At 44.1% G+C, this 27,586-nt stretch overlaps 1 protein-coding gene across 1 annotated transcript; it reads left to right on the forward strand.

The window, feature by feature from the left end:
- On the forward strand, window positions 1-26,086 carry LOC146196930 (leucine-rich repeat-containing protein 47-like). The gene is made up of 6 exons (XM_084598645.1): window positions 1-863; window positions 13,800-13,958; window positions 16,009-16,125; window positions 17,031-17,149; window positions 19,812-19,914; window positions 23,311-26,086. Exons 1-6 carry the CDS (start codon window positions 30-32, stop codon window positions 23,584-23,586), a joined length of 1,608 nt encoding a protein of 535 aa, XP_084454771.1. The 5' UTR covers window positions 1-29; the 3' UTR covers window positions 23,587-26,086.
- The last annotated feature ends 1,500 nt before the right edge of the window (window positions 26,087-27,586 follow it).

Consider the following 27,586-nt stretch of genomic DNA (forward strand, 5'->3'; position numbering starts at 1 on the left):
TCAGCAACTCTGAGTTGTCATTACCGAAAATGGCGCCCGCGTGGCAAGAAGTGGACCACGCTCGAATTGAAAAACGATGCGAACTCGTGTTATCTGGTTCGGAAATCTCCAAAAGAATTGAAGAGGATTCTTTTGATGTTTCTATATACTCTCTCACTCACCTCAACTTTTTAGAAGTAAGTCAGACATGTCTCACGGCGATGCCCGATGGCATTGCTCGCCTCGTCAACCTCAACCGGCTTGTGTTGAGTGGGAACCAACTCGCAAAGTTGCCTCCTGACCTGGGCAAGCTTCGGCATTTGAAGTTTCTGGACGTCTCGAACAACGTTATCGAGGAGTTACCCGTCGAATTCTCCAACCTCAAAGAATTGCAGAGCCTCATCGTCTGCAACAACCGGCTGACGGCGTTCCCAGAGGAGTTCAACAGGCTGACGCGCTTGATTGTGCTCAACTTTTCTAGGAACCAGGTGGAAGAGTTTCCGTTGTTTCTTTCAGGAGAGGTACGGTTCGAATTCCTGTCCGAGCTTGTAGCGAGCAACAACCGCATCGAAGCACTGCCGGGCAAGCTGTCGTACGCCCTTCCGTCGCTCAAATTGTTCGACCTCGCTGGCAACCTGGTAAAGCAGGTACCTGGCGAAATCGGAGACATCAGCAAATTGAAGGAAATACAGCTGAGAGATAATCCGCTGAATGACAAGCGTCTCAAGAAATTGGTCGAGCAGTGCCACCACAAGCAAGTTTTGGAGTACATCAAAAGTCACGGTCCCCGAGACACTTCAGCGAAGGGTTCTGGACAGGACAAATCCGGATCTGCCAAAAAAGGAAAGAAGAAGGGAGCTTCCGTTCCGGTAGACGTCCAGGAGGCGAGTCTTGTTTTCATGCTTGTACAGCGCAGCACAGCCCAGTTGGAAATCGGTGCTGGCTTACTGATTCTTTGCTTGTATCGTACTGTGTTACGAAAAAAATCCTGGAATGTACTTTTCAGTGTTCTAATGCATTGCTCAGAAACGTGGTTGCGCCCTTACCCCTTTAGTGTGCACGGGGTATGATATATTTCTTTCCTTTTTCTTTTTATCATGGGACAATGGCCATTACCGCACAAAGCACCTAGCCTCACAAGCACCAAAGCTGACTTCTCAACTTCCACTGAACCTTTTATCTTCACTCCTAAAACTGCGTATAGCTCGTTGCTTGTGGGTGGCAGAAACAGAACTGAGGTGCAGTCACTCTGATGATCATTGTTCATGTTCTGTAAAAATTATAAGTAAATTTGGGTGGTTATGCTTCTCATAAAAATAGCTTTCCGAAATTGGGCTGCTGAGGGTATAAGCTAATCTATTTAATGTATGCCATAAAAATAGAATAAAGTTAGATGCCACGATATGTTTGAGGATCTTTGAGATGATGCTTGTCAGCTATATAAACCAATACTTAAAGGTGCCTCTAGTATCCCTCAATAGGAAAGTATGTAACAGCTGTACCTTAGCGGGTACTCACCCATGGAGCAGAAATATGGAGGCTAACAAAAACGGTTACTCCTAAATCGAGGACACGGCAGAGAGCTATGGAACGGAAAATAGTAGGCATAACCTTAATGCTGGGCTAAAAATCACAATTTTTATCATAAAACATGTTTTAAATTTTTGTCATTTTGGATTGCACATGAAATAAGGAAACTTGATACCAAATTTGGTTGTCATCAGAGCAGTAGAAAAATTAAAATTCTTCTTGCGAGATTGTGTTTACTCACCACCGAAAGTGCCAATGAACGCTGATTTCAAGACGCAGCCGTGTAGTGGCCATGAACCTGCATGCGAAGTGCGTCCCCAAGTTAGAGTGCTTGTTTTGTGCGCCCTCTAGCCAAAAAGGACCTACTATCAAAAGTACAGGTGACAGTTAAAAGGAAATACAAAAAAAAAGGAAAATTTTGGGCCGTGGCAACAGCAGATTGGCTGGTAAACCGAAACAAAAGCTTGGATTGACTAGAACAAGACCTGTAACCTTCAAATGCTGTTTTCACACCACTGGGAGCCAGGCTAACCAAAGTGCTAGACAAGCTGGAGATCCTAGACGAAGAGTCGCATCCAGCAAGCAACCAAGGAAAGCATTTCACGAGCACAGACAAGGGCTCTGGACAGATGTAAAGCTGGAAAAAAAGAGGCCACTTGAAATAATCACCACAGAGGAGTGTAATGTTGAAAAGGACAGCCCAACGTATGCACCAGGTCACTTTGATTTATTAATTTGGGCCATAAATTTGAGTAGCACATTCTGAAATCTTTGAACTCATTTTTCTTAGTACGCACTCTTTCCAAGAGCACGAATATTAGGAAAACTGCCATTTTCAAACTCTTTCATCAAAGGCTGCTTGAAGGTTCTTTCTGAACTAAAATTTTGTTTGGAACAACATAAGGTTCTTTGTGGATTCCTAATTCTTACCTAAAATAAAGAAGTATCAAATATGTGACATGTGAGCCCAACCGTGGTGGCATGTGACATGTAATAACAGAAAAAGTGAAGTTCACTTTTAACGAGCTTAGATTTTTACAAAAATGCCATAAAGAACCAGCAGTTGGCCTTATCCTGCACAATGAACTACCTGGAAGTTATCTAAGCATAAGCCGTTAGGTAATCTTCAATGCTTTTGGAATCATAATTTTCGTAAGCTGACACTTAAATTACCCATTTTGACAGCTACAACTTTTTTTTACTTGTGCTAAGGTGATGAAACCTGTAAGATATTCTAATGAGAGGCAGATAAGGCATCCCAGAAACATTTATCGAAATTGGTGCAACAGTTCAAAAGTTCACCCTTTAGCCCCTCATTCCCCCTTAAGAGACTGGAAGCATGCAGAGTTGGTCATGGAACAAACTTGAGCTAATGACATTCTAGTCGAAATTAAGAAGAACAAACAGGCATGAACAGGACAGTACACGTAATGCGAAAGGAGATGAGTGATTGTTGCTAAGGGAAACAAATTAAATTCCAAGGAAAGGAAAGTGTCGTGGGGGCGGCGAGAAGTTAAGTGGGCAGATGAGATAAAGGAGCTAGCGAAGACCAAGTGGGTGAGGCTAGCACAGGACCGGTTTAACTGCAGGAACATGGGAGAGGCCTCTGCCCTGCAGCGGTTGTAATCAGGCTGAAGACGATAATGATGGTCACCTGATTTAAATTTAAAATGGGTATTGTTCATGCTTTTTTGCACTTATCAAATATTTATGTTACTAGTTAGCAAGAACAAGGTGACCAAGCGGGCTAGTTATTATTGCATTGCTTGAATGCGCTGTGTGGAAAACGATGAAATGAGACAAGTACAGAACGTAGTGCAACTATCAACTGAAATTTTATTTGACAAGGGAGAACATACAAAAGGAAATGAGAGCCATCACTTAGCAGGTGTGTCACTTTCTCATGCTGAAGCTGTCTTCCTATGACTGCCATCTCATCAGGCGTCAGAACTATTGATAGCATGCTGACGTAACCTTTGCATGCGTTAGTGGTAAAGGAAATCTCTTTAATCTTCCTGCCTACTGTCTTTGCATGAGGCCAATACCAGAGTTTTTTCCAGTTGTGGCTACATTCGTTTGCTAGGTTTGTGCGTCGTTTTGTCTGTTCCCGTACAGTGTGTTCAAGCAATGCAGCAGTGTTTCGGTGGAGGTGAAACGCAAGTTGCCAGTGTACTTTGCAGTGTCAGCGTGAGGCAATTTGGGACATTCAACCTCATTAAAACCGAACCACCTCACGTTGGGAGATCATGAAAAAATTAGGTTTCGTATCTGTTTTGACAATGACGTGTTGTTTCTAAGCAGTTTGCTGTTAAGTTTGTTGCGGCCACCTGACATTTATTGCATAAGAGAGCTAATAAGGTTCAATGCAACCTGTGCATTCGTTTTGATTTCTTTCATTGGTTGTGAAGAAATTCTATCTGTACACATGACAGATGAAATATTAACCGTCGTAAACAGAAGGGAAATACTCATTCAGCATAGTAGCAATTCTCAGGGCCTGTAGGCTCGCGGCCAGGATCTGCTAGTCAATTTTACTAGGGCAAGGTCGGTTTGGTAAAAAACTTCAGAATTTTTGTAGGTTAAATTGAAGAATTGAAAGTTTGCAATTTGTTTTAGCCTCAGCATGTTCATTTGGATGCTTTTATTTGAAAAATTCATTTGAAATATTACATATGTGGTATTCATTCTATGTTCCGTGATAGTTGCTTTTCTTTGCAGTCCTGTGAGCACGTTTTGGTCAGCTTTTTTTTTATGGCATATTTTTAGCTAAGGGTAGTCGTCAGATTTCACAGGAAGCATAGTGATAGTGTTTTTATTCCTTTATTCATTGATAATGAAATAGTGATATGAAGGAAATTGTGATAGCTGATGCTAGGGAGCACTGTGGTAGCATTTGATGAAGGTAGTCATCCTGCACTAGGTCAGTAAATATGTGCATTCAGCTGATGCAGTACTTGAGGCATTCAAAAGATACCAGTTACTGAAAGATCACAAAGTTTGCTTGGTGGCCTATAGCATATGCTTGATGTTGTCTTCGGGTGCGTATTACTCATGCATACCTAAGGGAGTTTTGAGTTTGTAGCGAAAGCTACACTACACTACCCTTGAGCATTTTGCCGGTGCCTGAAAGAGCATCCTGTTGCCTAGCGGCCGGTTTCGCCAACTCAACCTCTCCTTTCATGTGGGAGGGTGACATTAGAATCAGCATGCCATGACATTTGAATTCACGCTATGCCACGCAGGCACGTTCATAACAGGCATAAAAGTGGGTTCTTCATAAAATGACATAAAGCATAATGCATAATGCTTTGATGCATTCAACGAAACGCTGGCAATGTCCGATGCAACGCTCCTTCGCCCGTAGTCAAAACTTTCGCTCCACATTCGGTTCAGCAGCATTGAACCCCTATGGTTTTTTTTTTAACGTGACATATTAACCAAGATAAGCCGTTTTTCATAGCCCCAATAACTCCTCCCCTCTGGTAGTTTCTTTTCTGTCAGCATAGCTTGAAATTTGCATTACAGGATATTGTTGTCTGTTATCGTTTAGCCATGTCTGAATTGTGTGGCTTTAGCATCAATGGCTTCGGTGAGCGTGAACATCTGCTCTCATTTGATTATGATACTCCACATGTTAGTGAATTTGTGCATGATGGAGGCAAGGGATGTCATTTAACATACTTGTGGGGTAGTTTTGGGGTCCTGAGTAATTTCAAGTGACACTGCTGCAAACAGAATTAGACAAAACATTGTTGCCAATATGAAACCGGTTGAACCTTAGTTTCGAGGGAAACTTTTGTAGTTGAATAAACTGCAGGAATTTTGATTGTGAGGAAGAAAATGTGTTGGAGGAAAATGCCTTTTTAGTTGTTTTCCTGTGTCATGGTGTTCTCTTTGGTTTGTAAACCGGTGTCATGGTGTTCTCTTTGATTTGTAAATGGATGAATTTTAACTACTACTGGATGGCAGATCGATGCCGAGAATGTGCCTATATAACTCGCAAGTTCAGTAGCGCTAGAATCGAGATTTAGGTCCTGCTTGTCAGCACCAAGTGCCGCTACTTTTCAGAGTATTTCCATTTCTAACGTCTGACGACCTAAGGGCAGGGAAATGAAGTTACTAATTGCTACACAGCTGGTTATTTGTATCAGTGCTGGCAGCTTTGAAGATGGCAGCATTCTGAGTATTCAGACTGAACAAATGAGGTTATGATGGAAATGAGGACGTCTTATATATAAGAAACGAGAATGTATATTTTTTTAATTTGGCACTAAAAATTGCCTAAAAGAAATTGAAGTGTCATTTTTTGGTGAAACCCTGCCTTTGTGTATCCCACCATGTGATCACATCTCAGTAAACATCAGTAAATTTTTTTTTAGATTCATAGTGTTTTTCTTCACTTTTCTTTCAGTATTGTTTGTCAGATGCTATTGTGGTTTAAAGGAACAGAACACTGTCCAAAATATGTCATGAGATTATGGTGGAGATGAAAAGACCCTGCCTCATACAGTACAGATCGAACACTACAATATCAAAGAAAAGAAGCCTTACAATTTTAATTTGCCATTGAAAATTACATAAAAACAACTGAGGTGCTATCTAGCTGAGAAACCTTATTACTTTCGGTGTAGTACCCCACGTGACTACCTGTCAGCAAAATATCGCAGGTTTTCGCAAGTGCACACTGTTCTTTTTTTTTTTCTAGAAGTGGTTGTCATAATTCAATATATATTTTGCACTCTCTCCACTGCGTCCTTTAATAAAAACCACCCCTCCTTTCGCACAAGAGGCATGCTTTCAGGTTTTGCCACTAGATGGCGCCACAGTGTTTGGAATTCCGTGAATAAAGCGATAATAGTAGTACCCAGTAAAACTTTCGTCGACGAGGCATACATTATTGTGCTTTAACAGCCTGGAATGTGAAACTGAAAAGGAGGTTACTCTATGCAAAAAATGTCGAATTACTGCCTGGCGAGTTAAATTTATATTTGTTTTCGGTACAGCTTTTTTATCGACCACCAGTCGTCATTGCGGTCGCTGCTCACGGTTTCCAGCATCAGACTACATAATGATAGGCACATGCACTGATAAAAAAATTCCCGGTAAAACTTTTCTACACCGTTTCTACCAAAACCGTTATGGAATCGAACATTTTAGACATCAATCTTCCCATTGCGCCGAAAAAAATTTGAGACCTAAATTCCAGTGTTCTGTCCCTTTAAGCTCTCACCATTGCACATTTCAATGATGGTTTGGTTTGGTTTTTAGTGTTTAACATATCCCAAAGCCACTCGAGCTATGAGAGATGCCGTAGTGGAGGACTCTGGAAATTTCGACCACTTGGGGTTCTTTAACATGCCCTGACATTGCACAGCACACGGACGCCAGTCCATTTTGCCTCCATCAAAACAGAGCCGCTGGTGGGTGGGTTCGAACCCGGGTATTCTGGTACAGTTAAGGCGAAAGCTTTTTTAGCCTAATAGTGAAAACCTTACGTTCGTGAGATTTGTCTGCGAGATTCTATGAAATTTTGTTCGCAAGATTTTTCGAGATGTGTCCGCCAAACGTCGCAGTAGGCTCTGATGTTGACAATTGGCTGATGTCGATGTCGCCGACAACGAAACCAAAGAAAACAAAGAAAGAAATGTAATTATAACAAGTACACAAATATGCTATATAAAGATAGAAGAAAAGAAAAAGGAAAGGCTTTTGCTATTAAGCTTTTGAGTGAAGCTGAGTGCAGTCCTATAATTTTCTTAAATCACAACCATGGTCCACTACAGTTTTTATTGACGAGGCATGTGTCACTATGCAGTAAAAGCTTTGGGTGGGGAAATTGAGGTAGATGTGTTGTGTTATATTGCTTCTTATGGCACATAGGCAACCAAGGCCATCATGCGCCAAGCTCAGGGTAAAATAGTTCCTTTATATAAGTAAGTCAGAGTTTGTTTAGGAAGCTTACATCCTTTCAAAAATGAAAACAAAAGAAATTTCGACAATGGCGTTTTCTGCTATCGAGAGGCTTGGACGAAACTGGATGTGTTCCTTATACAGAAATTATAGCAAGAGATTGTAAAGGAATTGAGGTGTACACATCTGCATACTAACAAGGTCAAATTACAATCTGGCTTTGGATATTTATGTTAGTTTTCGGTGCACCACTTTTGCCTATGTGCAATGACTGTCACATTTTCTGAGAATCATTTTTCAGCACTGGAATGCACAAAAACAGGCTGATGCATTGATTGAAAAATTCTTGTTAAAAATCTTCAAAGTTCCTAACACAACTGCACCAAGATGAGCACTTTCGATAGCAAGCTTTTCATTGGCGCTGGATGTTTAAAACGCACTGTTTTGGTATCTATTCTGAGAGTTCAGTCCAAAGCTGAGGGAGAGGTATTGTTTAGCATTCATCATGAGAAGATTGTGCAGTTTTAAGCTGTTCAAGTGCGCACATGAAGGGAAAAGAACATAGGGCAGTCAGAGAGAAAACGGAGGCAACTGATAGAGATAGATATTTGAGAGGTATTTCAGAAAAGAAGCTGTCGTTAGGGCCGCTAAGAATGGGAGAAGGGGAGGACACTCATTAAAAAAAAAATTACCCAACAGAGAAACTGGAGCTGGGGGAACGAGGAAATAGGGGTGTTCGGTCACTTAATATGGCATAGGCAGTATATTCAGTTAGGATAGCTCAACTATGATGGAAGGAAAATGTCAAATGTTTATGTTGTAGGGGTGTGTTTATTCGGTGAACCCAGGTGATTCCAGCCGCTCAGGGGAGACTCGCAGCGAAGCGTCAGGCGTGGCGAAAGAGCAAGGCAGCGAACAACTTCTTCGTCCTTGAGAGCGGCAGCACGCGACGCATGTCAGTGGTTATATCGATGAAGATTACCACACTACAGTTTCCCCCCGGGCAGAGAAGGAGCCATCCTGGCGACTTATGGAGCCGACAGAACAGACGGATCGTAGTATGGCTTGATTCGGTCCACATGAACTATTTCGCGTCCACGGCGACGCAAGTCCGCAGATGGCGTAACCGGCTCAACTACGTAGTTCACAGGAGATGTTTTTTGAAGGACTCGGTATGGACCGTGATACCGAGCAAGAAGCTTCTTTGACAGGCCGGCGGTTGTGGCAGGAACCCAGAGCCACACCAGGGAGTTGGGCGCATATGAAGGCGCCTCACCAGTGTCACGATGGTGTTTTTGTTGCCACTGATTTTCCTTTGTAAGCGAACGAGCGAGCTGACGGCATTCTTCTGCGTACTGGGCGGCGTCCGAGAGTGGCGTCGATTCAGAAACATCAGGGCGGTAGGGAAAAAGCGCGTCCATTGTGCAGGTTGGCTCGCGCCCGTAAAGAAGAAAAAAGGGAGAAAATCCGGTGGTGGTCTGTATCGCAGTGTTGTACGCGTAGGTTACGAAGGGAAGAACGTGGTCCCAGTTGGAATGAGCGTCGTTGACGTACATGGCCAGCATGTCACTCAGAGTACGGTTGAAGCGTTCTGTCAGGCCATTCGTCTGAGGGTGGTAAGAAGTAGCGGTGCGATGAATGATGCGACATTCTTTCAGTAGGGCCTCGAGAGCGTCGCACAAGAAAACGCGTCCGCGGTCACTGAGCAGTTCCTTCGGAGTCCCGTGGCGAAGAATCAAGTTGTTGAGAATGAACAAAGCAACGTCTCTTGCAGAGGCAGAGGGTAACGGTGATGTTTCAGTGTAGCGAGTCAGATGGTCTACTGCCACAATAATCCACCGGTTTCCAGCAGGAGTAGTCGGAAGAGGGCCATAGAGATCTATGCCAACGCGGTCAAACGGACGAGCAGGGCAGGGTAACGGCTGCAACGAAACAGAGGGCTTCTGAGGAGTTTTTCGGCGTTGACAAGATTCGCAAGCGCGCACGAAATGTCTTACGAAGCGGTACATTCCACGCCAGTAAAATCGCAGACGTAGGCGCGTGTAGGTTTTCAATACGCCACCGTGAGCACATTGTGGGTCACCATGGTACGCAGCACAAATGTCGGCACGGAGATGACGCGGGATGACTAGAAGCCACTTCCGTCCATCAAGCAAATAATTGCGGCGATAGAGAAGACCGTCACGAATGGAGAAGTGGTGGGCTTGGCGGACGAGCGCTTTGGATGAATGACCGGGAGTAGGACTTGAGAGAAAATTCAAAAGTGCATTGATCCAGGGGTCATTCCGCTGCTCGGTAGCCATGTCGATAGTTGTAAGAGTCGACAAATCATAGGCACAGACGTGGTCAGACGAATTATCTCTAGGCAATGGCGAGCGGGAAAGAGCATCCGCGTCCATATGCTTCAGACCTGATCGATAAATGACATGAATGTCAAACTCCTGGAGACGAAGAGCCCAGCGAGCAAGGCGACCGGATGGGTCTTTCAGAGAGGCAAGCCAGCACAAAGCGTGGTGATCGGTCACAACGTAAAACGGTCGACCATACACATAAGGACGAAATTTTCCGATAGCCCAAATAATGGCCAAACATTCCCTTTCTGTGACTGAATAATTAGATTCTGCCTTTGTCAATGTTCGGCTGGCGTATGCCACAACATACTCGCTGTAACCAGGCTTACGTTGGGTAAGGACGGCACCAAGCCCAATACCGCTGGCATCAGTGTGGACCTCCGTAGGCGCAGCCGGATCAAAGTGGCGTAGAATGGGCGGCGAAACCAAAAGGCGGCGTAAAGTGTCGAAGGCTTTATCGCAGGCTGGAGTCCAGGCGGAAAGGTCGGAGCTGCCGGCAAGGAGCTGGGTCAGAGGAGCGATGATAGAGGCGAAGTTCAAGATGAAACGTCGAAAGTAGGAGCAGAGGCCGATAAAGCTCCGAAGCTGCTTCAGGGAGGTTGGCTTCGGGAACTCTGCAACTGCGCGAAGTTTGGTGGGGTCGGGAAGAATGCCGTCCTTAGAAACTACGTGGCCTAAAATTGTGAGTTTTCGGGCGGCAAAGTGGCACTTCTTCAAATTCAACTGAAGCCCAGCGCCGGCGAGACACGTGAGGACATCCTTTAGGCGAAGAAGGTGAGAAGAAAAGTCGGCAGAAAAAACTACGATGTCGTCCAGATAACAAAGACAGGTCTGCCACTTGAGTCCACGAAGAACAGTGTCCATCAGGCGCTCGAAAGTAGCCGGGGCATTGCAGAGGCCAAAGGGCATAACGTTGAACTCGTATAATCCATCCGGTGTTATAAAGGCAGTTTTCGAGCGGTCATTATCAGCCATCGGTACTTGCCAGTAGCCGGAGCGCAAATCCAAAGAGGAGAAATACTCGGCTCCCTGTAAACAGTCCAAGGCGTCGTCGATTCGCGGCAAAGGATAGACATCTTTGCGCGTGATTTTGTTAAGCCTACGGTAATCGACGCAAAACCGGATGGAACCATCTTTCTTGGTGACCAAAACAACCGGAGAAGCCCATGGACTGTTAGATGGCTGTATGACGCCCCGGCGAAGCATGTCGTCCACGTTGTCAGCAATGACTTGGCGCTCTGAGGCTGACACGCGATAAGGACGCTGTCGTAAAGGTGCGTTTGTACCAGTGTCGATTGCGTGCGTAACGACAGACGTGCGACCCAGAGCAGTGTGAGGAAGGTCGAAGGCAGAAGTGAAGCTCTGTAGAAGAGCAGCGAGTTGATCGCGTTGTGCGGGTGGGAGATCTGCGTCAATAGCTTGTTGAAGAACATCGGGTGGTGTCGAAGCGGTCACTGTATCGCAAGAGCTGAGCACATTAACGTCTAATGAAGTAGGCGTTGCAGGAAGAGTATTTACAAGCTCGGGATCAAGTTCTTCAATACGACCGAGACACTCGCCGCGTAGCAGGACGGACGGGCACGAAAATGGATTTGAGACGTACATTGCACTAAGGCCATCTTCGAACTTGAGGACAGCAAATGGAAGCAGGAGGCAGGGATGGCGTGAAGCGGCGTCGGAAGGTGTGAAGAAGACAGTCGAACTAATAACGCTTTCACAGGAGAGTGGAACGAGGGCAGCAGAAAATGGAGGAATGTCTGTGTCACTGGCGACGAGGAGTTTTGCAGGCCGGGTAGGGACGTCACACAAGACGGTATCACAAAGAGGTAAAAAGGAAACTTCCGCGCGGGCGCAGTCAATAACGGCATGATGAGCGGAAAGGAAATCGTAGCCCAGGATGATGTCGTGTGAGCAGTGAGCCAGTACAATAAACTCGATGGTGTATAAGACGTCTTCGATGAGAACACGGGCCGTGCACGCTGCTGAGGGATGAATGCGCTGGGATGAAGCGGTGCGAAGCGAAAAGTCGGGTAGTGCGGTGGTCACCTTGCGAAGACGACGGCAAAGAGATTCACTGATGACGGATACGGCAGCGCCCGTGTCAACAAGAGCGAGTATTGCGACACCGTCGACGAACACTTGTATTACGTTTGCGGGAGAAGACGGAGGACTTGAAGAGTTCGAACCAAGCGCAGTTCTTGCCCCGGGAACTGCGACTGTTAGTTTCCCTCAACAGCGCCGGTAGAACGTCGGGGAAGCGGTGATGGTGAACGGCGACGAGGGGAAGATGATCGGCGAGAGGTATACGTTTGATTGTCCCGAGGAACGAACTCGGAACCGGGTTGAGTTCTCGGCGAGGGCTGGTCGGCGTCGTACGTGTAGTTCCAGGGGTCAGGGCAAGAAGGTGGAAGGCGTTGGCGGCAAAGACGGGTTACATGGCCCGGCAGCCCACAAGAGTAGCAAATTGGCCGGTTGTCTGCGGTGCGCCAAGGGTTCGTAGGGCGTTGGCGTACCCTTGGAATACGGACATGGAACGCCGACCCAGGCGATGGTGAAGGATGGTTGGAAGGGGCGGCCTGGTAGGAAACAGGTGCGGTTGGCATTAGCGGCCTGGCCGCAACTTGGGCGTATGTTAGTGGTGCCGTTACTTGCGGTGGCACGGGGCTGGTCGGAAGCACTGGGCTGGGCGAGGGCACGGAACTGGGCGAAAGGACATCAGCGATATGGTCTTGCACGGCACGCCGTATGGTAGGGGCCAAAGACGGAGCCATGTCAGGAACAAGGCGACCAGTGTCTTGTAATTGAGGGACCAGGGATAGCTGGCGGGCGACCTCTTCGCGAACGAAGGCTTTTATCTGTTGAATCAAAGGGCTGTCCTCAGATGAAGTAGAACCACCCAGTGCTAGTGTAGAAATGGTGTCGTCTCTAAAACCGGACCGCCGGGTAGAAGCGCGCTGCTTTCGAAGCTCGTCGTAGCTCTGGCAAAGTTTAATCACTTCACTGACGGAGGCAGGATTTTTCAGCCAGAGCATCTGACACGCGTCCTCGGAGATACCTTTCAAGATGTGTCCGATCTTAGCCGCTTCGGACATTACTGGGTCGACACGTTTGCACAGGTCAACGATGTCCTATATAACTTGTGAATGACTCGTCGGCATGCTGTGTGCGCTCACGCAAGCGTTGTTCTGCTCGGAGTTTGCGAACTGCAGGACGGCCAAACACTTCCGAAAAATTCTTCTTAAATGCAGACCAAGATGGCAGGTCTGCCTCATGGTTGCGAAACCAGAGGTTCGCCACGTCGGTCAGGTAAAAGATTACGTTACCTAGCTTAATAGTGTCATCCCATCTGTTATAACTGCTGACACGTTCATACGCCGACAACCAGTCGTCGACGTCTTGGTCAGCCGTGCCACTGAAGAGGCATGGATCACGCTGCCGTAGAACGCCAGAACACAGTACCGTGGTTGGTAGGGGCGCCGATGTCGAGGTGGTCTCGTCTGGCATGGTGGAAGCAGTGGTCAACGTGCGGCTTCTAAGTTCCAGGGTGGATGGGAACGTACCCAGCAGCACCTGCACCAATTGTAGGGGTGTGTTTATTCGGTGAACCCAGGAGATTCCAGCCGCTCAGGGGAGACTCGCAGCGAAGCGTCAGGCGTGGCGAAAGAGCAAGGCAGCGAACAACTTCTTCGTCCTTGAGAGCGGCAGCACGCGACGCATGTCAGTGGTTATATCGATGAAGATTACCACACTACAATGTTTTGAAATTTCCATGCACAATGAATTATTGCATGCAATGCTAAAAGCATTCTTCAGCAATCAGTCCACGATGTGAAAAATACTTGGTTGAAGGTGTATAACTTCATTATTGCTGTGTCATTGCTTGCTAACTACTGATTCACCTAACAATATTGACATTTGCGAAGTTGCGAGCTTTACACTTTCACTGTATCTGTGGTATGTGTATCGCTGTGCTCCATTTGATTACCACTTGGCTTCTCTCTCTCTCTCTCTCTTTCTTGGTGTGTACAGGTGCAGAATGCCTTTGAAGTGTTGCAGCTCAGCTCTCAGGGCCCCACAGTAATTGTAACTGAAGCTGTGCAGGAGGTGAGGCCTTATATTGTCTGCTGCATCATTCGGAATGTCTACCTCGACCGAGACAACCGTCTGCGCAAGTTCCTCGCTGTACAGGTGAGAGACTATTCACAGGGCAAAGTTGTAAGTTCATGCCCAGGGCCCATATTTCGAGTCTGCGTCGTTATCGAAAGTGTCGCTATCTCACGTGACCTCGAGTCATCTGATTGGTGGAAACAGGAACATGATGTTGCCACCTCATTTGGTTCCGTAGTGGCAACACCCGGTTCCGGCGTTTCGACCAATCAGATGACTCTACGTCACGTGAGATAGTGACACTTTTGATAATGTCGCAAACTCGGAATACGAGCCCTGTACTAGGGATAGGAACGGGAGCGCAAAGTTCTTTGGGATTTCTAATATTTATTATTTGTGTCTCATGTAATTTATTGTAATAAAATTTCTACTTGGAAGTTCCAGTTCCAAATTTCAGGAGTAGCGTGTGGTGCCACTCCTGGGCTTGGCCCGTATGATAGAAGGGGAACTAGGCTTAAGGCTGTGCTAGCTTGCAGTGCCATGATAGTAGCAATCCGCTGTCATGTATGCTACGCACATGGTGCTTGTCATGCACAAAAACATGTCGTACTTCATTGCATCCAAGAGTGATGTCACAATCATGTGGTTTCTAGAAGCCTGGTATGCACTGCTGTCTCGAAATAAAGGGCGATAGAATCAAAATAAAATACTTTTTACCTTTTCCCATCAGTGGTGCCTGGTGGAAATTGTTTAGCCATTAGGTTTGCATCTGTTATACTTAAATAACATCCCCTCATTTACGTGAGATTGTCACCTAAGAACCTCAGCAGTGTGTTAGTGCTAGAGAGCCTGCCTTTTTTTTTTATGTGGTCAGCGCTGGGCTAGTTTTGTAGTGCAACCAATATAAAGGGGATCACTTTGAGTCTGACCTACTTGGAAGGTGCTCTTCCTCAGTTCATATTTGCAAGAAGACTGAACAAAGTATATTTGAGAAATGCCTAGCCAACTACTTTGTCCTAGTCAGAATCATTTTAAAAAGGATTGCCACATCGTGAAAATTTTATCGCATTTGGTCTGCCTGTATGAACCTTGCTACCTTTGTTGTGATGCTGCCTGTATCGTTGGGAATCCACAAATATTTATGAAGGGTGCAATGGTCTTGGGGCTTGGCTTTGTTACACCTGCTGCTTTACATGCTGCTGGAATACATTAGTTGTTCAGTGCAGGAATGCATTCATAATTGTGTGTTGGTTTGCAGTCGGCCGTTATTTCAACACGGCAATTCATGATATAATCAGCTTATTTGAATGGCTTAATGAATTCTTTAGGTGATGCCAATGTTTAACAGTTTATTGTTTATATTACAGCAAAATTTCTGTGTAATAGGCCTGCTTAGATAAATTGAAATACTTATCATAAGCACACTTCCGATGTCAATTGCTTGTGATGGCTTAGCTCTTAATATGTAGTCTGGTAGTTTCAGCATTTGCAAGTTATGCACTGTATAGGCCAAAAATGCATGTATAAATACCGTCCTGCTTTAGTCGCATTGTGTACTGTGTATTGATTTTATTTTTTTCCAGTGTGATACTGCAAGCCATCACATCATTATGATTTTTCTCCTTTATCTTGTGGGAGTATTGTAGCATTAGTTTTCCGCACTGCGTTGTACTCATACGTTGTACTCATACGTTGTCATGAGGAAGGTTTCCATGTGCCCGATGTGTTTACAGTGCTCTTTTTGAGCAATTAGGAAGGCTCTGACAGCACCCTAAGTAGCAGTGACTTGTGCAATGTCTTGGGACCCGACTTTATTCATTCCAGGCTGCTAATTCATTCCCTTAAGGTTTAGAACAAGCCATCTAACATGTTTTTTTGTCTGTAGAGCTCCTAATGGCTGGCAGTGCATTGCAGAGCTCTACCAGTTCCTGTAAAGCTACTGAATCCTCGAGCTGAATACAAAGAGAAATGCAGAGCTTTGCATGGAAGGTCACTTAAGACTGCAGTGCGACTTTTCAGTACCTCCTTCCTTGTTTTTATTCTGTCGAAATTTCCTGAAATGCTGCAAAGTATTATGCTTCAGGTACGCTATTGATATTTCACTCTTACCTGTTCATTGATCCATTTTCAGAACAAACTCCACGACACACTCTGTGTGAAGAGGTCTGAGGCAACGATAGCGACACATGACCTTGCCAAAATAACGGGCAATGTTTACTATGATGCCATTGAGCCTGATAAGCTGAAGGTAAGTTTCCATGGAATGTTGAGCACTGTTGCAGGCTGGTGCTGGTGCCAGAACTTTACTGACTTCTTTGATATTTTTAAATTTAGAGTTTATGAAATTGGGATCCTTGTATGTAGAACAAGCATATAAAAACGCATCTGTTGAAAAATGACTTACTAAGATCGCCTTAGCCGAGCTTGCATGTCGAGAGAAAATGAATTTGACCAAAATTTTGAAGTAGATTCTCATATAGATGAACTTGAAGAGAATTTTCATATAAGATGAACATACAAAAAAGGATGTAGAGCATGACTGTATAGTGTATCGTTTTTTGTATCTACGCAGAAATTCAGGTTGAGAGCTTGTAATTACAACTCCTTTTTTGCATACGCTGACATTATGAATGAGTAAATAAATTAATCATTAATTAAAAACAAATTCTTTTGAATGCTTATTATTTCATGGTGTTGACTAATGCAGAGCGAAAGTGCTGGTCATCCCTGGTAATTTCAGCTTAAACTGTAAGGCTACAAGAGCTGAAATGTTGATATTTTGTTAGTAGTTAAACTGGTTTTGTGGTGAAAATCATACTGCATGGGAGCAGTCAGGATTTTGCCTCGTGTTAAATGGGGGAACAGCTTATAAGAAAGGGCTGTAAGAGTCGTCTTGCAGTGGGATGCTAAAAGCAGTAATGTAGTGCTAGCTTTGTTGCTGTTCAGCTTGCAGTATGGTTAAAGTTAGTGGGCACAGAAAGAGTAGCATTATTAATGAGTAGGTACTGTGAATTAGTATAATTTAAGCACGTTTGAATTTTGCAAAGAATTGGCCGAAACATAGAAGTGGTAAAGCAACTAGGCTGTCAGAAACAGTGGAACTCCCTGTGTAGACAGATGCATTGGTCTCAGTTTGTGTGTTCCACATGACAGCTCGTACCCCTGGGAAGGAAGCAGGAAGTGAGTGGACGGGAGCTGTACCGACAGATGACGGAGGAAGCAGATGCTCTCCGCAAAGAGAAGAAGCGCAGCACCTACCCAGGAATCTACAAGTGAGTTTGGTTTGGTTTATGGGGTTTAAAGTCCCAAAGCGACTCAGGTTATGAAAGACGCCTTAGGGAGGGCTGTAGAAATCTCGACCACCTGGGGTTCTTTAACATGCACTGACATTGCACAGCACACAAGCTGGGCCGGGATTCGATCCCGCATCCTTGGGCATAGTAGTTGAGTGCCCTAACCACTGCACCATCACGGCAGGGCTCTACAAGCGAGTTGTCATGTCAAAAGTTCTCCTTTTCCAAAGTTTGTGGCAGTGTACCCCATATACTGCTGCATGTGCTTTGCTCGTTGGTCATGGACAGCAGTCTTTTTTTTTTTTTTTAAGCGGAACTACGCTAGGTAGAGCAGCGCTTCGGGTGTCTGATAACTTGACCTTCAAGTGACCTTGACAGATACTTCACCTTTCATTTCTTATAAACCAATTTACAATTGAAGCAAAAGCTTCACTATGCTAGGTAGAGCTAGTCTTCGCATGGCATTAAATTTTACCTTAATGTGACCTTAACCTAATTAACTCTTCATAGTCAGAGGAAAAATGGCTGGTTTTCATATTTTTCTGACATAATTTCTTGCTGCAAACAATAAGAGAGCTAAAAATAGGCAAAATGCACGCCAAGGATGAAAATAGAATGCATATTTGTAAAACATTTCTTTTAACACAAACACTCGGTGCAAACAATATTCAGTTTCGAATGATGGACACCACCATTCCGTGGTGTCCACTCAAAATTAAAAAAGTACTAGGTGCCTTCCTTTTCCCAAAGCCTAACTTAAACATCCGCCGCGGTGGTGCAGTAGTTAAGATGCCCGACTACTGCTGGGGTACCCGGGTTTGATCCCGACAGCGGCGTCCGTATGCTGTGTGATGTCAGTGCATGTTAAAGATCCTCAGGTGGTCGAAATTACTCCGGTGACCTCCACTACAGCATCCCTTTCTGTATTTCTGCTGTCACTCCCACCTTCCGCCCTTCCCTTACGGCGCGGTTCAGGTGTTCACAGAACAAGTGTGACAGATACTGCACCTTTACTTTCCTGTGAACCAACTATTACTATTAGGAAAAAGTATATAAAAAGAGTTTGGATTGAAAAGGTAGTGTTACAGAGGCTATCGCTGCAACACTGTTTTTTTTGCTCTGTCACTAGGTTCAAGCCATGCTTTCATTTTCGTTTTTTGCTCAAATTGCATTCTGGTCGCTTTGTGTCCGGCTTGACACATGCATGGTCAGCTCATTTAGAGGGCAATGAGTGCCGGTAGTGTATCGACTGGGGACACACAGCACATCTGCCTGCCTACGGTCGTCTAGCAGGCAGGTCGTTTGCGCAATGTGGGGCATAGATAATGTGTGTGCCACAGTCAATGCGTGCTGTGACTGCGACCTCATACGTTCCGTTCCTAGCTTGATTTGTGCGTGCCGTGTGCTATGTTACGGGCATTTTTGGGAATCATATCTTACCTGTTGTTTTCGTTTCTCTCGACTAAGAAATGGGATACTATTGTTAAAAGCGTTGAAAATCCAGAGGGAGGCCAACACTTTGTGCAGTGCTGCAAGGCTTGCATTATGATGCATTTATGAGCTGGTTTTTTTTACTTCTAATGCCTTTTGCTGTGCTCTGTGGTTCCTACCTTTAGTCATTTTTCTTTTGTCTACCACTACCCCTTGCCCCAGGCCATAGTAGTCAACTTGACGTTAGTTTAATGTCCCAGCTTTTCCTTTTTTTTTAAATTCTCTTCTGCGCCTATAAATTTGACAGCCTGCGCCTCTGCACTGTGATATTCGCCCTGTTGCCTTGTTGCATCTCCTACAGCGGTGTCAAGGTTGTACAAGCACATTGGATGTAATGTTTGTGCGCCATTGCGAGTTGCAAGAATCTGCGAGAACATAGCCTGTCTGTTGAACGAGGTGCCTCATTTGAAATGCCGGGCATGGCGCCTTGTCTGACACTAAGGTAAAGCAGCGCTACTTTTTCGCATTAAGGAGACATAGAAACAGGCAGGACAGGCACTGCCATGTCTGTCGAAAATGAATGAGCAAATTATTGGTCCTCAGGTGTTTTCTTTGGGTACATGCCGCACATTAATTCCAGGAAGCATTTTTAGGTTTTTAAACGATAGTGTGCCTTCAAGCGACTCAAAAATGCGGTTGCTAGAACTTGGCACTCTCTTCATTTCTTGCTGTTGCATAACTTTAGTTTGGTCGTTACTGTTTGTAGTTACGCCAGAGTATGTTTATTCATGGTCTGCACTACTGCTGTAGACCAGCAAAAAGATTTACTATTTATTATGCTATTGTAGTGCTTTTACTAAATGTTGATGATCGTATGGGTTGAAGTGTTTAATTTGATGGTTTTAAGCACTTGCCCATCACATGCACATTGTGCATGTTAAAAAAGAAATGTGTATATGCTCTCCTCCTGCCTTGATCTCAGACTATGTGCTGACAATTTCTTTTTAACTATAACATTTCAAGCTTGTTTAAGGGTTGTTTCAACATTGTTTGTTTTGCACACTATCTGCCACAAAAGTTTCTGAGCCAACACACCCCATGGCATGAGTGGAAGCATAGGCATCTTTCTCTCCTTTTCTGTTTTTTTATTTTTTTTTATTTTGATGGATATTGGTATTCTGCTATAACAGCTTCTAACTTCTCTTTTCAGGTACTTGTACCTGCTCAAGGATAAGGCCCTGTACCCCTACTTGCGGGATGAGTCTAAGCTGGTCATCTCTTTTCCGCCAATGACCAACAGCGATGGCACGAGGGTATGGTCTCCATCACTGTGCTCTGTCAGCCAGCTTGAGACTGTTCTCACTTTTACTTTTTACTTTGCTTTAATTATGGAGTTTTTGTTTATCTGTCATATCAAGCATACATGTGTAGACATTATTTGGTAGTAACTTTCCACATCATGAAGATTTTGTTGTTAAAAGAGAAAAATATGAGAAGACCATGCATAAAGACCATGCATAAGATACTCAGCGGCTATTTTATCTCTACATTTCATGGCTGCATTATTTTACGGTGAAAGCCTTTCTACTCTCATGGTACGTCAGCAGAAAGTGACCGCCAGACATGACCACAGGATGCGTCATCAGAAAATGTCCTCCGCATGAAGACAGATTAAAGAAGGAAAAATGATCGATAGCGATAGTTAGTGGTTAATAGAGGTTATGATAGGGATCCGTTTTTGATGCTCTAGAATTGCGACATGGGCAGCTTTAAGGCAAAGCCTTTCTAGGGTTGTGCATCGGCAGAAAGTGACCGCTGGATGTGTCATCAGGAAATATCCACTGTGTGAAGACAGTTTAAAGAAGGAAACATTATTCTAATGATAGTTAATAAGGATTAATAGAGGTTATGATAAAGACTTGTAGTTATAATGACTGATAATGACTACTAATTACTTGTAATTACCCATATGACTAGCGAGGACTTGCAACAACTACAATTGATTAGAAATGACTAAAAATGCTTAATAATGAGTAGTAATGACTAAAACGACCTACTAATGACTTGCAGTGACTATTAATGACTTGTAATGGCCACTATGTCTAACGGCAACTTATAATGACTACAATTTATTATAAATGACTGAAAATGCTTAGTAATGATGTATGACTAAAATGACCTGTAATGACTACAAATGACTTTTAATGGCTAATATGTTTAACGACGACTTGTAGCGACTACAATTGATTAGAAATGGCTAAACATTATGACTAATGAGTAGCAACGACTAAAATGATAACTAATGACTTGGAATGACTAAAAATGCTTAGTAATAAGCAGTAATGACTGCTAATGGCTACTACTACTACTAGGCTTTTGCGATTTACCTCTTAAAGTATAGACATGTACATTTTTTATTTCAATATTTTTGCTGTTATCGAACCCAGATAGCCCAAAACAGAGAGACTGCCACCCGAAAATCCCCAGCATGGCTGAGTTAATTACCGGGGCACTTATCAGGACCAATTTTGGTTCTGATCTCTCCGAGCACAAGCACGTGATGATGTCAAAGATGCGAGAATGCCACACGAGCTCCCACTACTGGCAAGACTGGTGATCACGTCGACACTCAATCTAATGATGCATACGGGTAGTGTTTTCGTCTGCTTGCAATCGCACGTGCAAGAAAATGTCGTCGAGTAGCGCTTCAGCATAGCATTGGATGTCAACATTATTTCGCTCGATGATGCAGACATTGCTGACATTGCCAGGCACTTTGATTTCGATCCGCTTGCCAGCAACTCAAGCGACGAAGCACGAAGCAGCAGCAATGAAAGCTTGGTAGGTTTGCATGCCGGTAATGTGAGCTGGTAAGAAATGTTGAACAAAGGAAGATGCTGCTCCCTCAGCCTGGTTTGTCAGCACTGTCAGTTAAGCCGGCATCCGAAAATGTGTTTTAGTAGATAGTTACCAGCATTGTGATGTCCGCCCGCAATCAGCCACCGTGATCTGCTACTCTGCACGGCTACAGTGCGCGACTCTTGTGCTCAATAAATTGGGAGGATTGTTTAGCCAATATCTGGGTGCTGACAGAAGTGTTTACAGAGGTACAAATGAGCTTTTCTCCCTCGGCCACTTTAATTGCTGCTCCTTCCCGGCGCGACTCGCTTGGCATCTGCTGGCACCGCTGCTTAAGGCGTTGAGCAAATCAAGTATATATTTGTTATGAGATGTGCTTTCCAGTAAAACAGTGTGAAATTCCAGCGCTTTTTGCAGCGTCGGCCCATTCTGAAGTGGCTACGTGTGCTGCCGCTTCGATGTAAAACCAGCTAGGCCTAGTGACGTCTACTGAAGGCGGGGTACAGTGCAGTTCGACTCCCGGCGCACCCGCGGGAGGCACTGTTGCCAAAAGCGCCGCACTTGTGCAGGCATGCTGTTGCTGTCTGAATATATGTCAGTTATCATGTACACCAGGTTCAAGCTGTCTGGAGTCCGGCATAAAATGAAACGAGCAAATTCTAAATTCTGCTTCCCCTTTGCGGGGTCCGATATTTGTGCGTACGTGCACGTGCACAAAATATACATAAGCTTTGTGTTCGCTAAACACGTTGACCGCAGAATCGACGTCAGAGGTACTAATTGTAACATGCACCAACATAGACGGCATGAAAGGCGATTGAGTCAAGCGAGCAAAAGCGCAGAACTTTCCAAAGGTGCATAATCGACACAGACATGGCGAGCTACTTTATGTCGTCACTTCTTTTTGGTCTGATGACTCTACGTCATAGTCCTTTGATGATGTCATGTTATTTACCTATGTACATATTTTTGTCACAGGGATGCCACTGTCGATACGTGTTGAAAAGTGGGATCTTTGCCCGCCTTGTAATTAAAATCAAATTAAGATATCTTCGCTGCAACGTAAGAGATTGGGATTGCTTGGGGAGCATCTCTGTATAACAAGGAAATTCCTTCTGGCGCTTTGAAAATTAGTGTCTATACTCCTTTAAGAGATATTTTATAGACCCTGTAATTTTTATTTCAAGCACTAAAGTGTATCATTTAGTTTGTCCAGAAATGGAGATTGGTGGTTTGAAAATTTTGCGTGCTGTAAGCCTGATTTACAAAAAAAGCAGGAGTGAACAGTAGATCAGTGAAATCATACTCGTTTAGTAAGCGTGCCAGTTTTATGGCAGCGGTGCTCCATAGGTAATGTGTTCACTTGCAAGCACCATTTTTATGTTCCTTTAACAGAGCGGGAATGTAATATGAGCCCATTCAATTTCTAGAATAAGTGGCTTGGACAGAGCTTTTCGTTCCACCCCGATCCGAAGACCACTTATCAGCCCTAGTCTTTCAGAACCTGGCACAAAGATCCATACAAAGTTCCTAGGCAGATGGTTCAGCTGTGTATATGTATGTAGAACTTGCAGCTGGAAATGGTAATCTTCAAACTTAAGCCATTGCATATATAATTTCTCACCTGTTGAATTTGTTACATTTTTATAATTAGGTCCCTTACATTATATGTTCTGTTCCATATAGTAGAGTTAACAGTCCTCATTTCACATGTTCCTTTTTCTTGCTCCTTCCTTGTAAGCACGCTTGTTGTTGTTGTCTGCCTTCCATCATTTACTTGTTTTATTCTGCTGGCAGTTATTGGCCGTCCTTCTGCAGTTGCTTTGTTGTTTCCTCCAATTGCTATCCAGATCTGCGAGCAGACACGGGACGTGTTTGCCGAGGTGACGGGCAGCAACCTCACCTTCTGCAAGAAGGTGATGGATGCCCTATTGGCCGAGAGCCTCCAGCTCGGTCTGGGCAGCCAGGAGGTGCTCTCAGAGAGTGGCGGCGATGGAGCCCTCTGCCTCAGGCTTCAGTTGGGCAAGGTCAAAGTGGTCGACAGGGAAGGAAACCTGCGGGTCGTCTACCCTTCCAAGACCGACCTCGCCTTTCCGGGGATAGCCGTTGAACAGCGGCCCGAATGAAGATGTCGTTCCTGTCTGTGCTTTCTTGCTGATGCTCCTTGAAGAAAAGAAAACTAACTATTGTGTTACTTTTGGAGGCCAAGAAGGCGTGAAGTTGTTATTCACTGGCTTAGGGTTGTGTGAAAGCAGTCGTACTGTCTAAGCGCCACAGAGAGGGATTATATAGGGGGGGGAAACAACAAACAAAAAAGACGCTCCCTTGACATTGATGTGACCTTGTGCTCGGGCAGCTTTCACAGCCTTGCAGTAGTATGGAGCTGGTGAGATGCAGCACTGGGCATTCTTTGAGATGACACCTTCTTAATGACATTAGTTAAGGGGTTCTGACAAAAAACTATCATGTTAAAAGATTTTCGGGATGCACAGAACAATTTTCTGTTTGGCCGCAAAGTGTCACAAGCACATTTCTACCCCAGAGTAGCTTGAAGCATCTATATAGAGTTATTGTACTGCGCGCAAGAGCAGGACTTGCCGAGTAAATATTGTTGGTCCCCGAGATTAAATGCGCAAGGCCGTGCCACTTGTTAATGCATATGCATTCTATTTATTACTGACGGAGAGAAAAAAAAAGAAATACTGACTTCTTTAATGACAGCCTCATTAAGGTCAATAAATTTTGCCCTTTATTCACCTTCAAGTGTTGGCACAAATGCATAGTGCAATATATTCTATTGGCACTTAATGTCTTTTCTTCACTTGGGCTGGTATGTGATTGCTTGCCTAGTTTCTATGATAAAGGATGTTTCCATTCGCTGCAGCTTCCAGAAATGGCTTTTACAATTTATTACTGATGACCATACGCAAACAGTTAAAAGGAATAAGAGTGAGTTGGCGGGCTAGTTGGTTTTGTATATTTAAGGAACAGCGCAAAGGACGGGACACGGAGACACAAAAAAGCACAAACACAAGGCGCTTGTGTTTGTGCTTTGTTTGTGGGAATAACTTTTTAAAAATTCCCGTAATAAAGTGCATTGAAAAGCAAAGACATATTGTAGCACTACAGCGCACACTAGCATTTGGTAGAAGATGGGTAATCGTAGCCAAAAGTCATAAGCCAATCCAGAAAGCTTGTAAATCAATCCAGAAGTCCAGAATCCAATTGAGTAGGAAAGTCCATGGCTACTAACTACAGCCGGCATAGTATGCGCCTGTTGGCCACTCTTGTACAGGCTTGAGTGCCCCAGGTGGATATGGCCTGCTTGCCACGTTGTGTTCAATTTTTGGGCTTAACTGCATGTACCTGCTGTAGAGGAAGTTCACTTAAGGCCAAACTGCATGTTACTGTGGGGGGTAGAAACAAAGTCTACTGGCTTCTGCTTTAGCAGTACACACATTTCCACATTTCTGGTAGGAAAGATGTATCCTGTGCTAGCATGAATCTCGCTGCATTGGTAAGACAGAGGGTAGTAAAGCAGCCACGAACCATTTCATGGTGTAGTCTTCTCATGCGGTCGTCATCAACAAACCTGAACTTTCTTTCAACTCACTAGTGGGTTCGTTACCCCATTACAGTGAAGGGCAGTTGTATCTGCCCAGATATGCTGGTGTATGCAGTACGCAGAACATTTTCATCTTTAATCACCAATTTTATATTTGGTTATAAAACTGTTAAAATGATCTCGAAACATGTTTTAGTCATGTAATATGGGCTTTAATATCATTGGGCTAATTAAAGGAAGTTAGCTTAACAGCTTTTACAGAAATTTGCAGGGGGGCGTTATGTTCTGCAGTTTGTGTTGACGCACTCGACAAGTGTGCATTGCTAAATGGTTGTTGACAAGCAGCGCGCCTGTCCGCAAGGTTTGTTTTTAATTCTGTCTCATTTCATTGCTCTGGCAAATAGACGCACATTGAAAATGATATGCCAAAGAGATTACTTCAGGTCAGAGGATCTGCTTGGTACCTGTAATGTTGTCGTGCATGTTGGCAGCTGTCTTATTATGTTGCAAGAATCGTGAAATTAGGTGCAACTGGTGGCCTCTACCTTGGTTTATTCTGGCAACCCGGTGTAGTCAACCTTCCCTGGGCAGATAGCAATGGAATTGTAAACACTGTGTCAGCACAGATTGCTTTCGAGTAGCCAAAGGATGAGTGACCTGAGCAAGGAACAAGAAAAGGTGCAATTCCTAGGCACTTATACGGAACACATCCTGCGGCAATTTATTGTCTCTACAAGGTCCCAAAATCATTACCGAAGTGGGGTCAACGAACAACTTTTATCGTTCCTCCGAATGCTGAATGGGAGAAAGTCTGGAAAGAAAGAAAAATGCAGCACAGCACTAATGATTGATGATAACAAAAACGACAACTAAATATCATTGCACCAGTAGCAGTGAGAGCACTACCTAGTATTTATTGTTGGATTTCTTGCTCATTCCTTTTTTTTTTTTTTTATAATGTCGAGTATGGATCACGCGCTCCAGAAATTGCTCCTCTTTTGTACAGCAATTCACTAAACAAAGTGGCAAATAAAAAAAAAGCATTTTGCAAGAAATGAAAAGGATGTGAACAAGTGGTGTCAAAAAGTCACTTCCTGTGGCGTGCAAATTACAGGTAGAACTGTGGTATTACTTATATAAAGCCTGCATGCTGAGCTGAAAACTTATGTAATGATCTTACAAGGTGCGTCTCTTTTTAGGCGTGTTACTTCTGCATTGCGTGTTTGTCATAAATGTGGCAGGCTCTGTTGGCCTGAAATACCCAATGGCAAAAGCAATAACCGCACTAAGTAACATCTTTTATCTTTCCCTCATGGTGAATTACTGGTAGCAGGCTGAATTTATTAAATGCTATATTTTTTCAGTTAAATTTTTACTATAATTGTCATTCCAAGCGATACAAAAGTAACAAAAAAGATTACTGCTTCTCCCGTAATCGAGAGAGGCAGATGTAGGCATGAAATAGTTATGGGCATAGCACATTGGTTGTAGATGGAACTGTCCACGGTGGTATAGTGTACAGAGCACAATGACACCATGAGATTTTCTTCTGCCAGTGACAAGGCTCAATTCCAAATGCCCGAACGCTGTTCAAATGGCGTTCTACGCACAAGTGTGTGGCACCATGGGGTCATCCCTGGGGAGGATGCCGAAGCTTGAGAGAGCAAACTTGTCGCATGAAAACTTGTTCGATGCCCAGATGTTCAAGTTTTGGTGCCCAGATGAAGAAGAATCTGTGCCCGGCTGTTGGCTTTTAGTTTTATTTTGACGTCCCCTCAAGGTCACCGTCAGTGGGAACTAAAGGCATTTCATTCTTAAACGTTAAAAGTCAATAGCTAGAAACAAAGTGCACAAAACGGCTTGAATATTTCGATTAATGGAAGATTTTATTGCTTGGACATTTACATTTCCCACGACAGATGATGCTTCAGCGATGCTGCAGTTGTGTTTAAAGCACCATTCATATTCAGAGAAGTTTGTTTCTTCTTTGCATTTATGTGAAGACTACATTGTGCTACTGTCTGTTTCTTATGAATTTTCATCCTTTGATCTATTTTTAAATCACCTGACATCACTAATCTCTCTACCTGGATTTCGCTCCATTCTTATATCCAAAAGTAGAAATTATGAGAAAGGAACGAAATAACTGTTCCCTGCAGTGTTTTTTTTTTTTTTTTTTTTGCATTTGACACTATGAAAACAATGACAGGTCATGACCTGTCGCTGCATTTTTTTGAAGATAAACAAGGTTAACTTTTTGCTTCGAAATGACACTGGTCCTTTTTTAGTGCACTGTTGGCTGGCTGAACAATTTTTATCCATTCTGCCTGCATCTTGGCTATCGAAGGCAAGTTGCTTTTTGCTTTGCTAAGATGGTGAGCTGCCAATTTCAGACTTGACCTCAAATCCCCATTTTGCGATTTTTCGGTTTTCAAAGGTTGCGTCCCCCCTTAAGCACAATGAACTGTATTCAGTTGGCAAGGCTCTACTTGTGAGCTATGTACTTATAAACATCAGTTCTATATACATTTCATCTGGTTTTGTTAAAGAGCTATGCCTAC

This window comes from Amblyomma maculatum, chromosome 3 (assembly GCF_055883805.1).
Source record: "Amblyomma maculatum isolate TAMU_Amacu chromosome 3, ASM5588380v1, whole genome shotgun sequence".
In the NCBI taxonomy this organism is placed as follows: Eukaryota; Metazoa; Arthropoda; class Arachnida; order Ixodida; family Ixodidae; genus Amblyomma; species Amblyomma maculatum.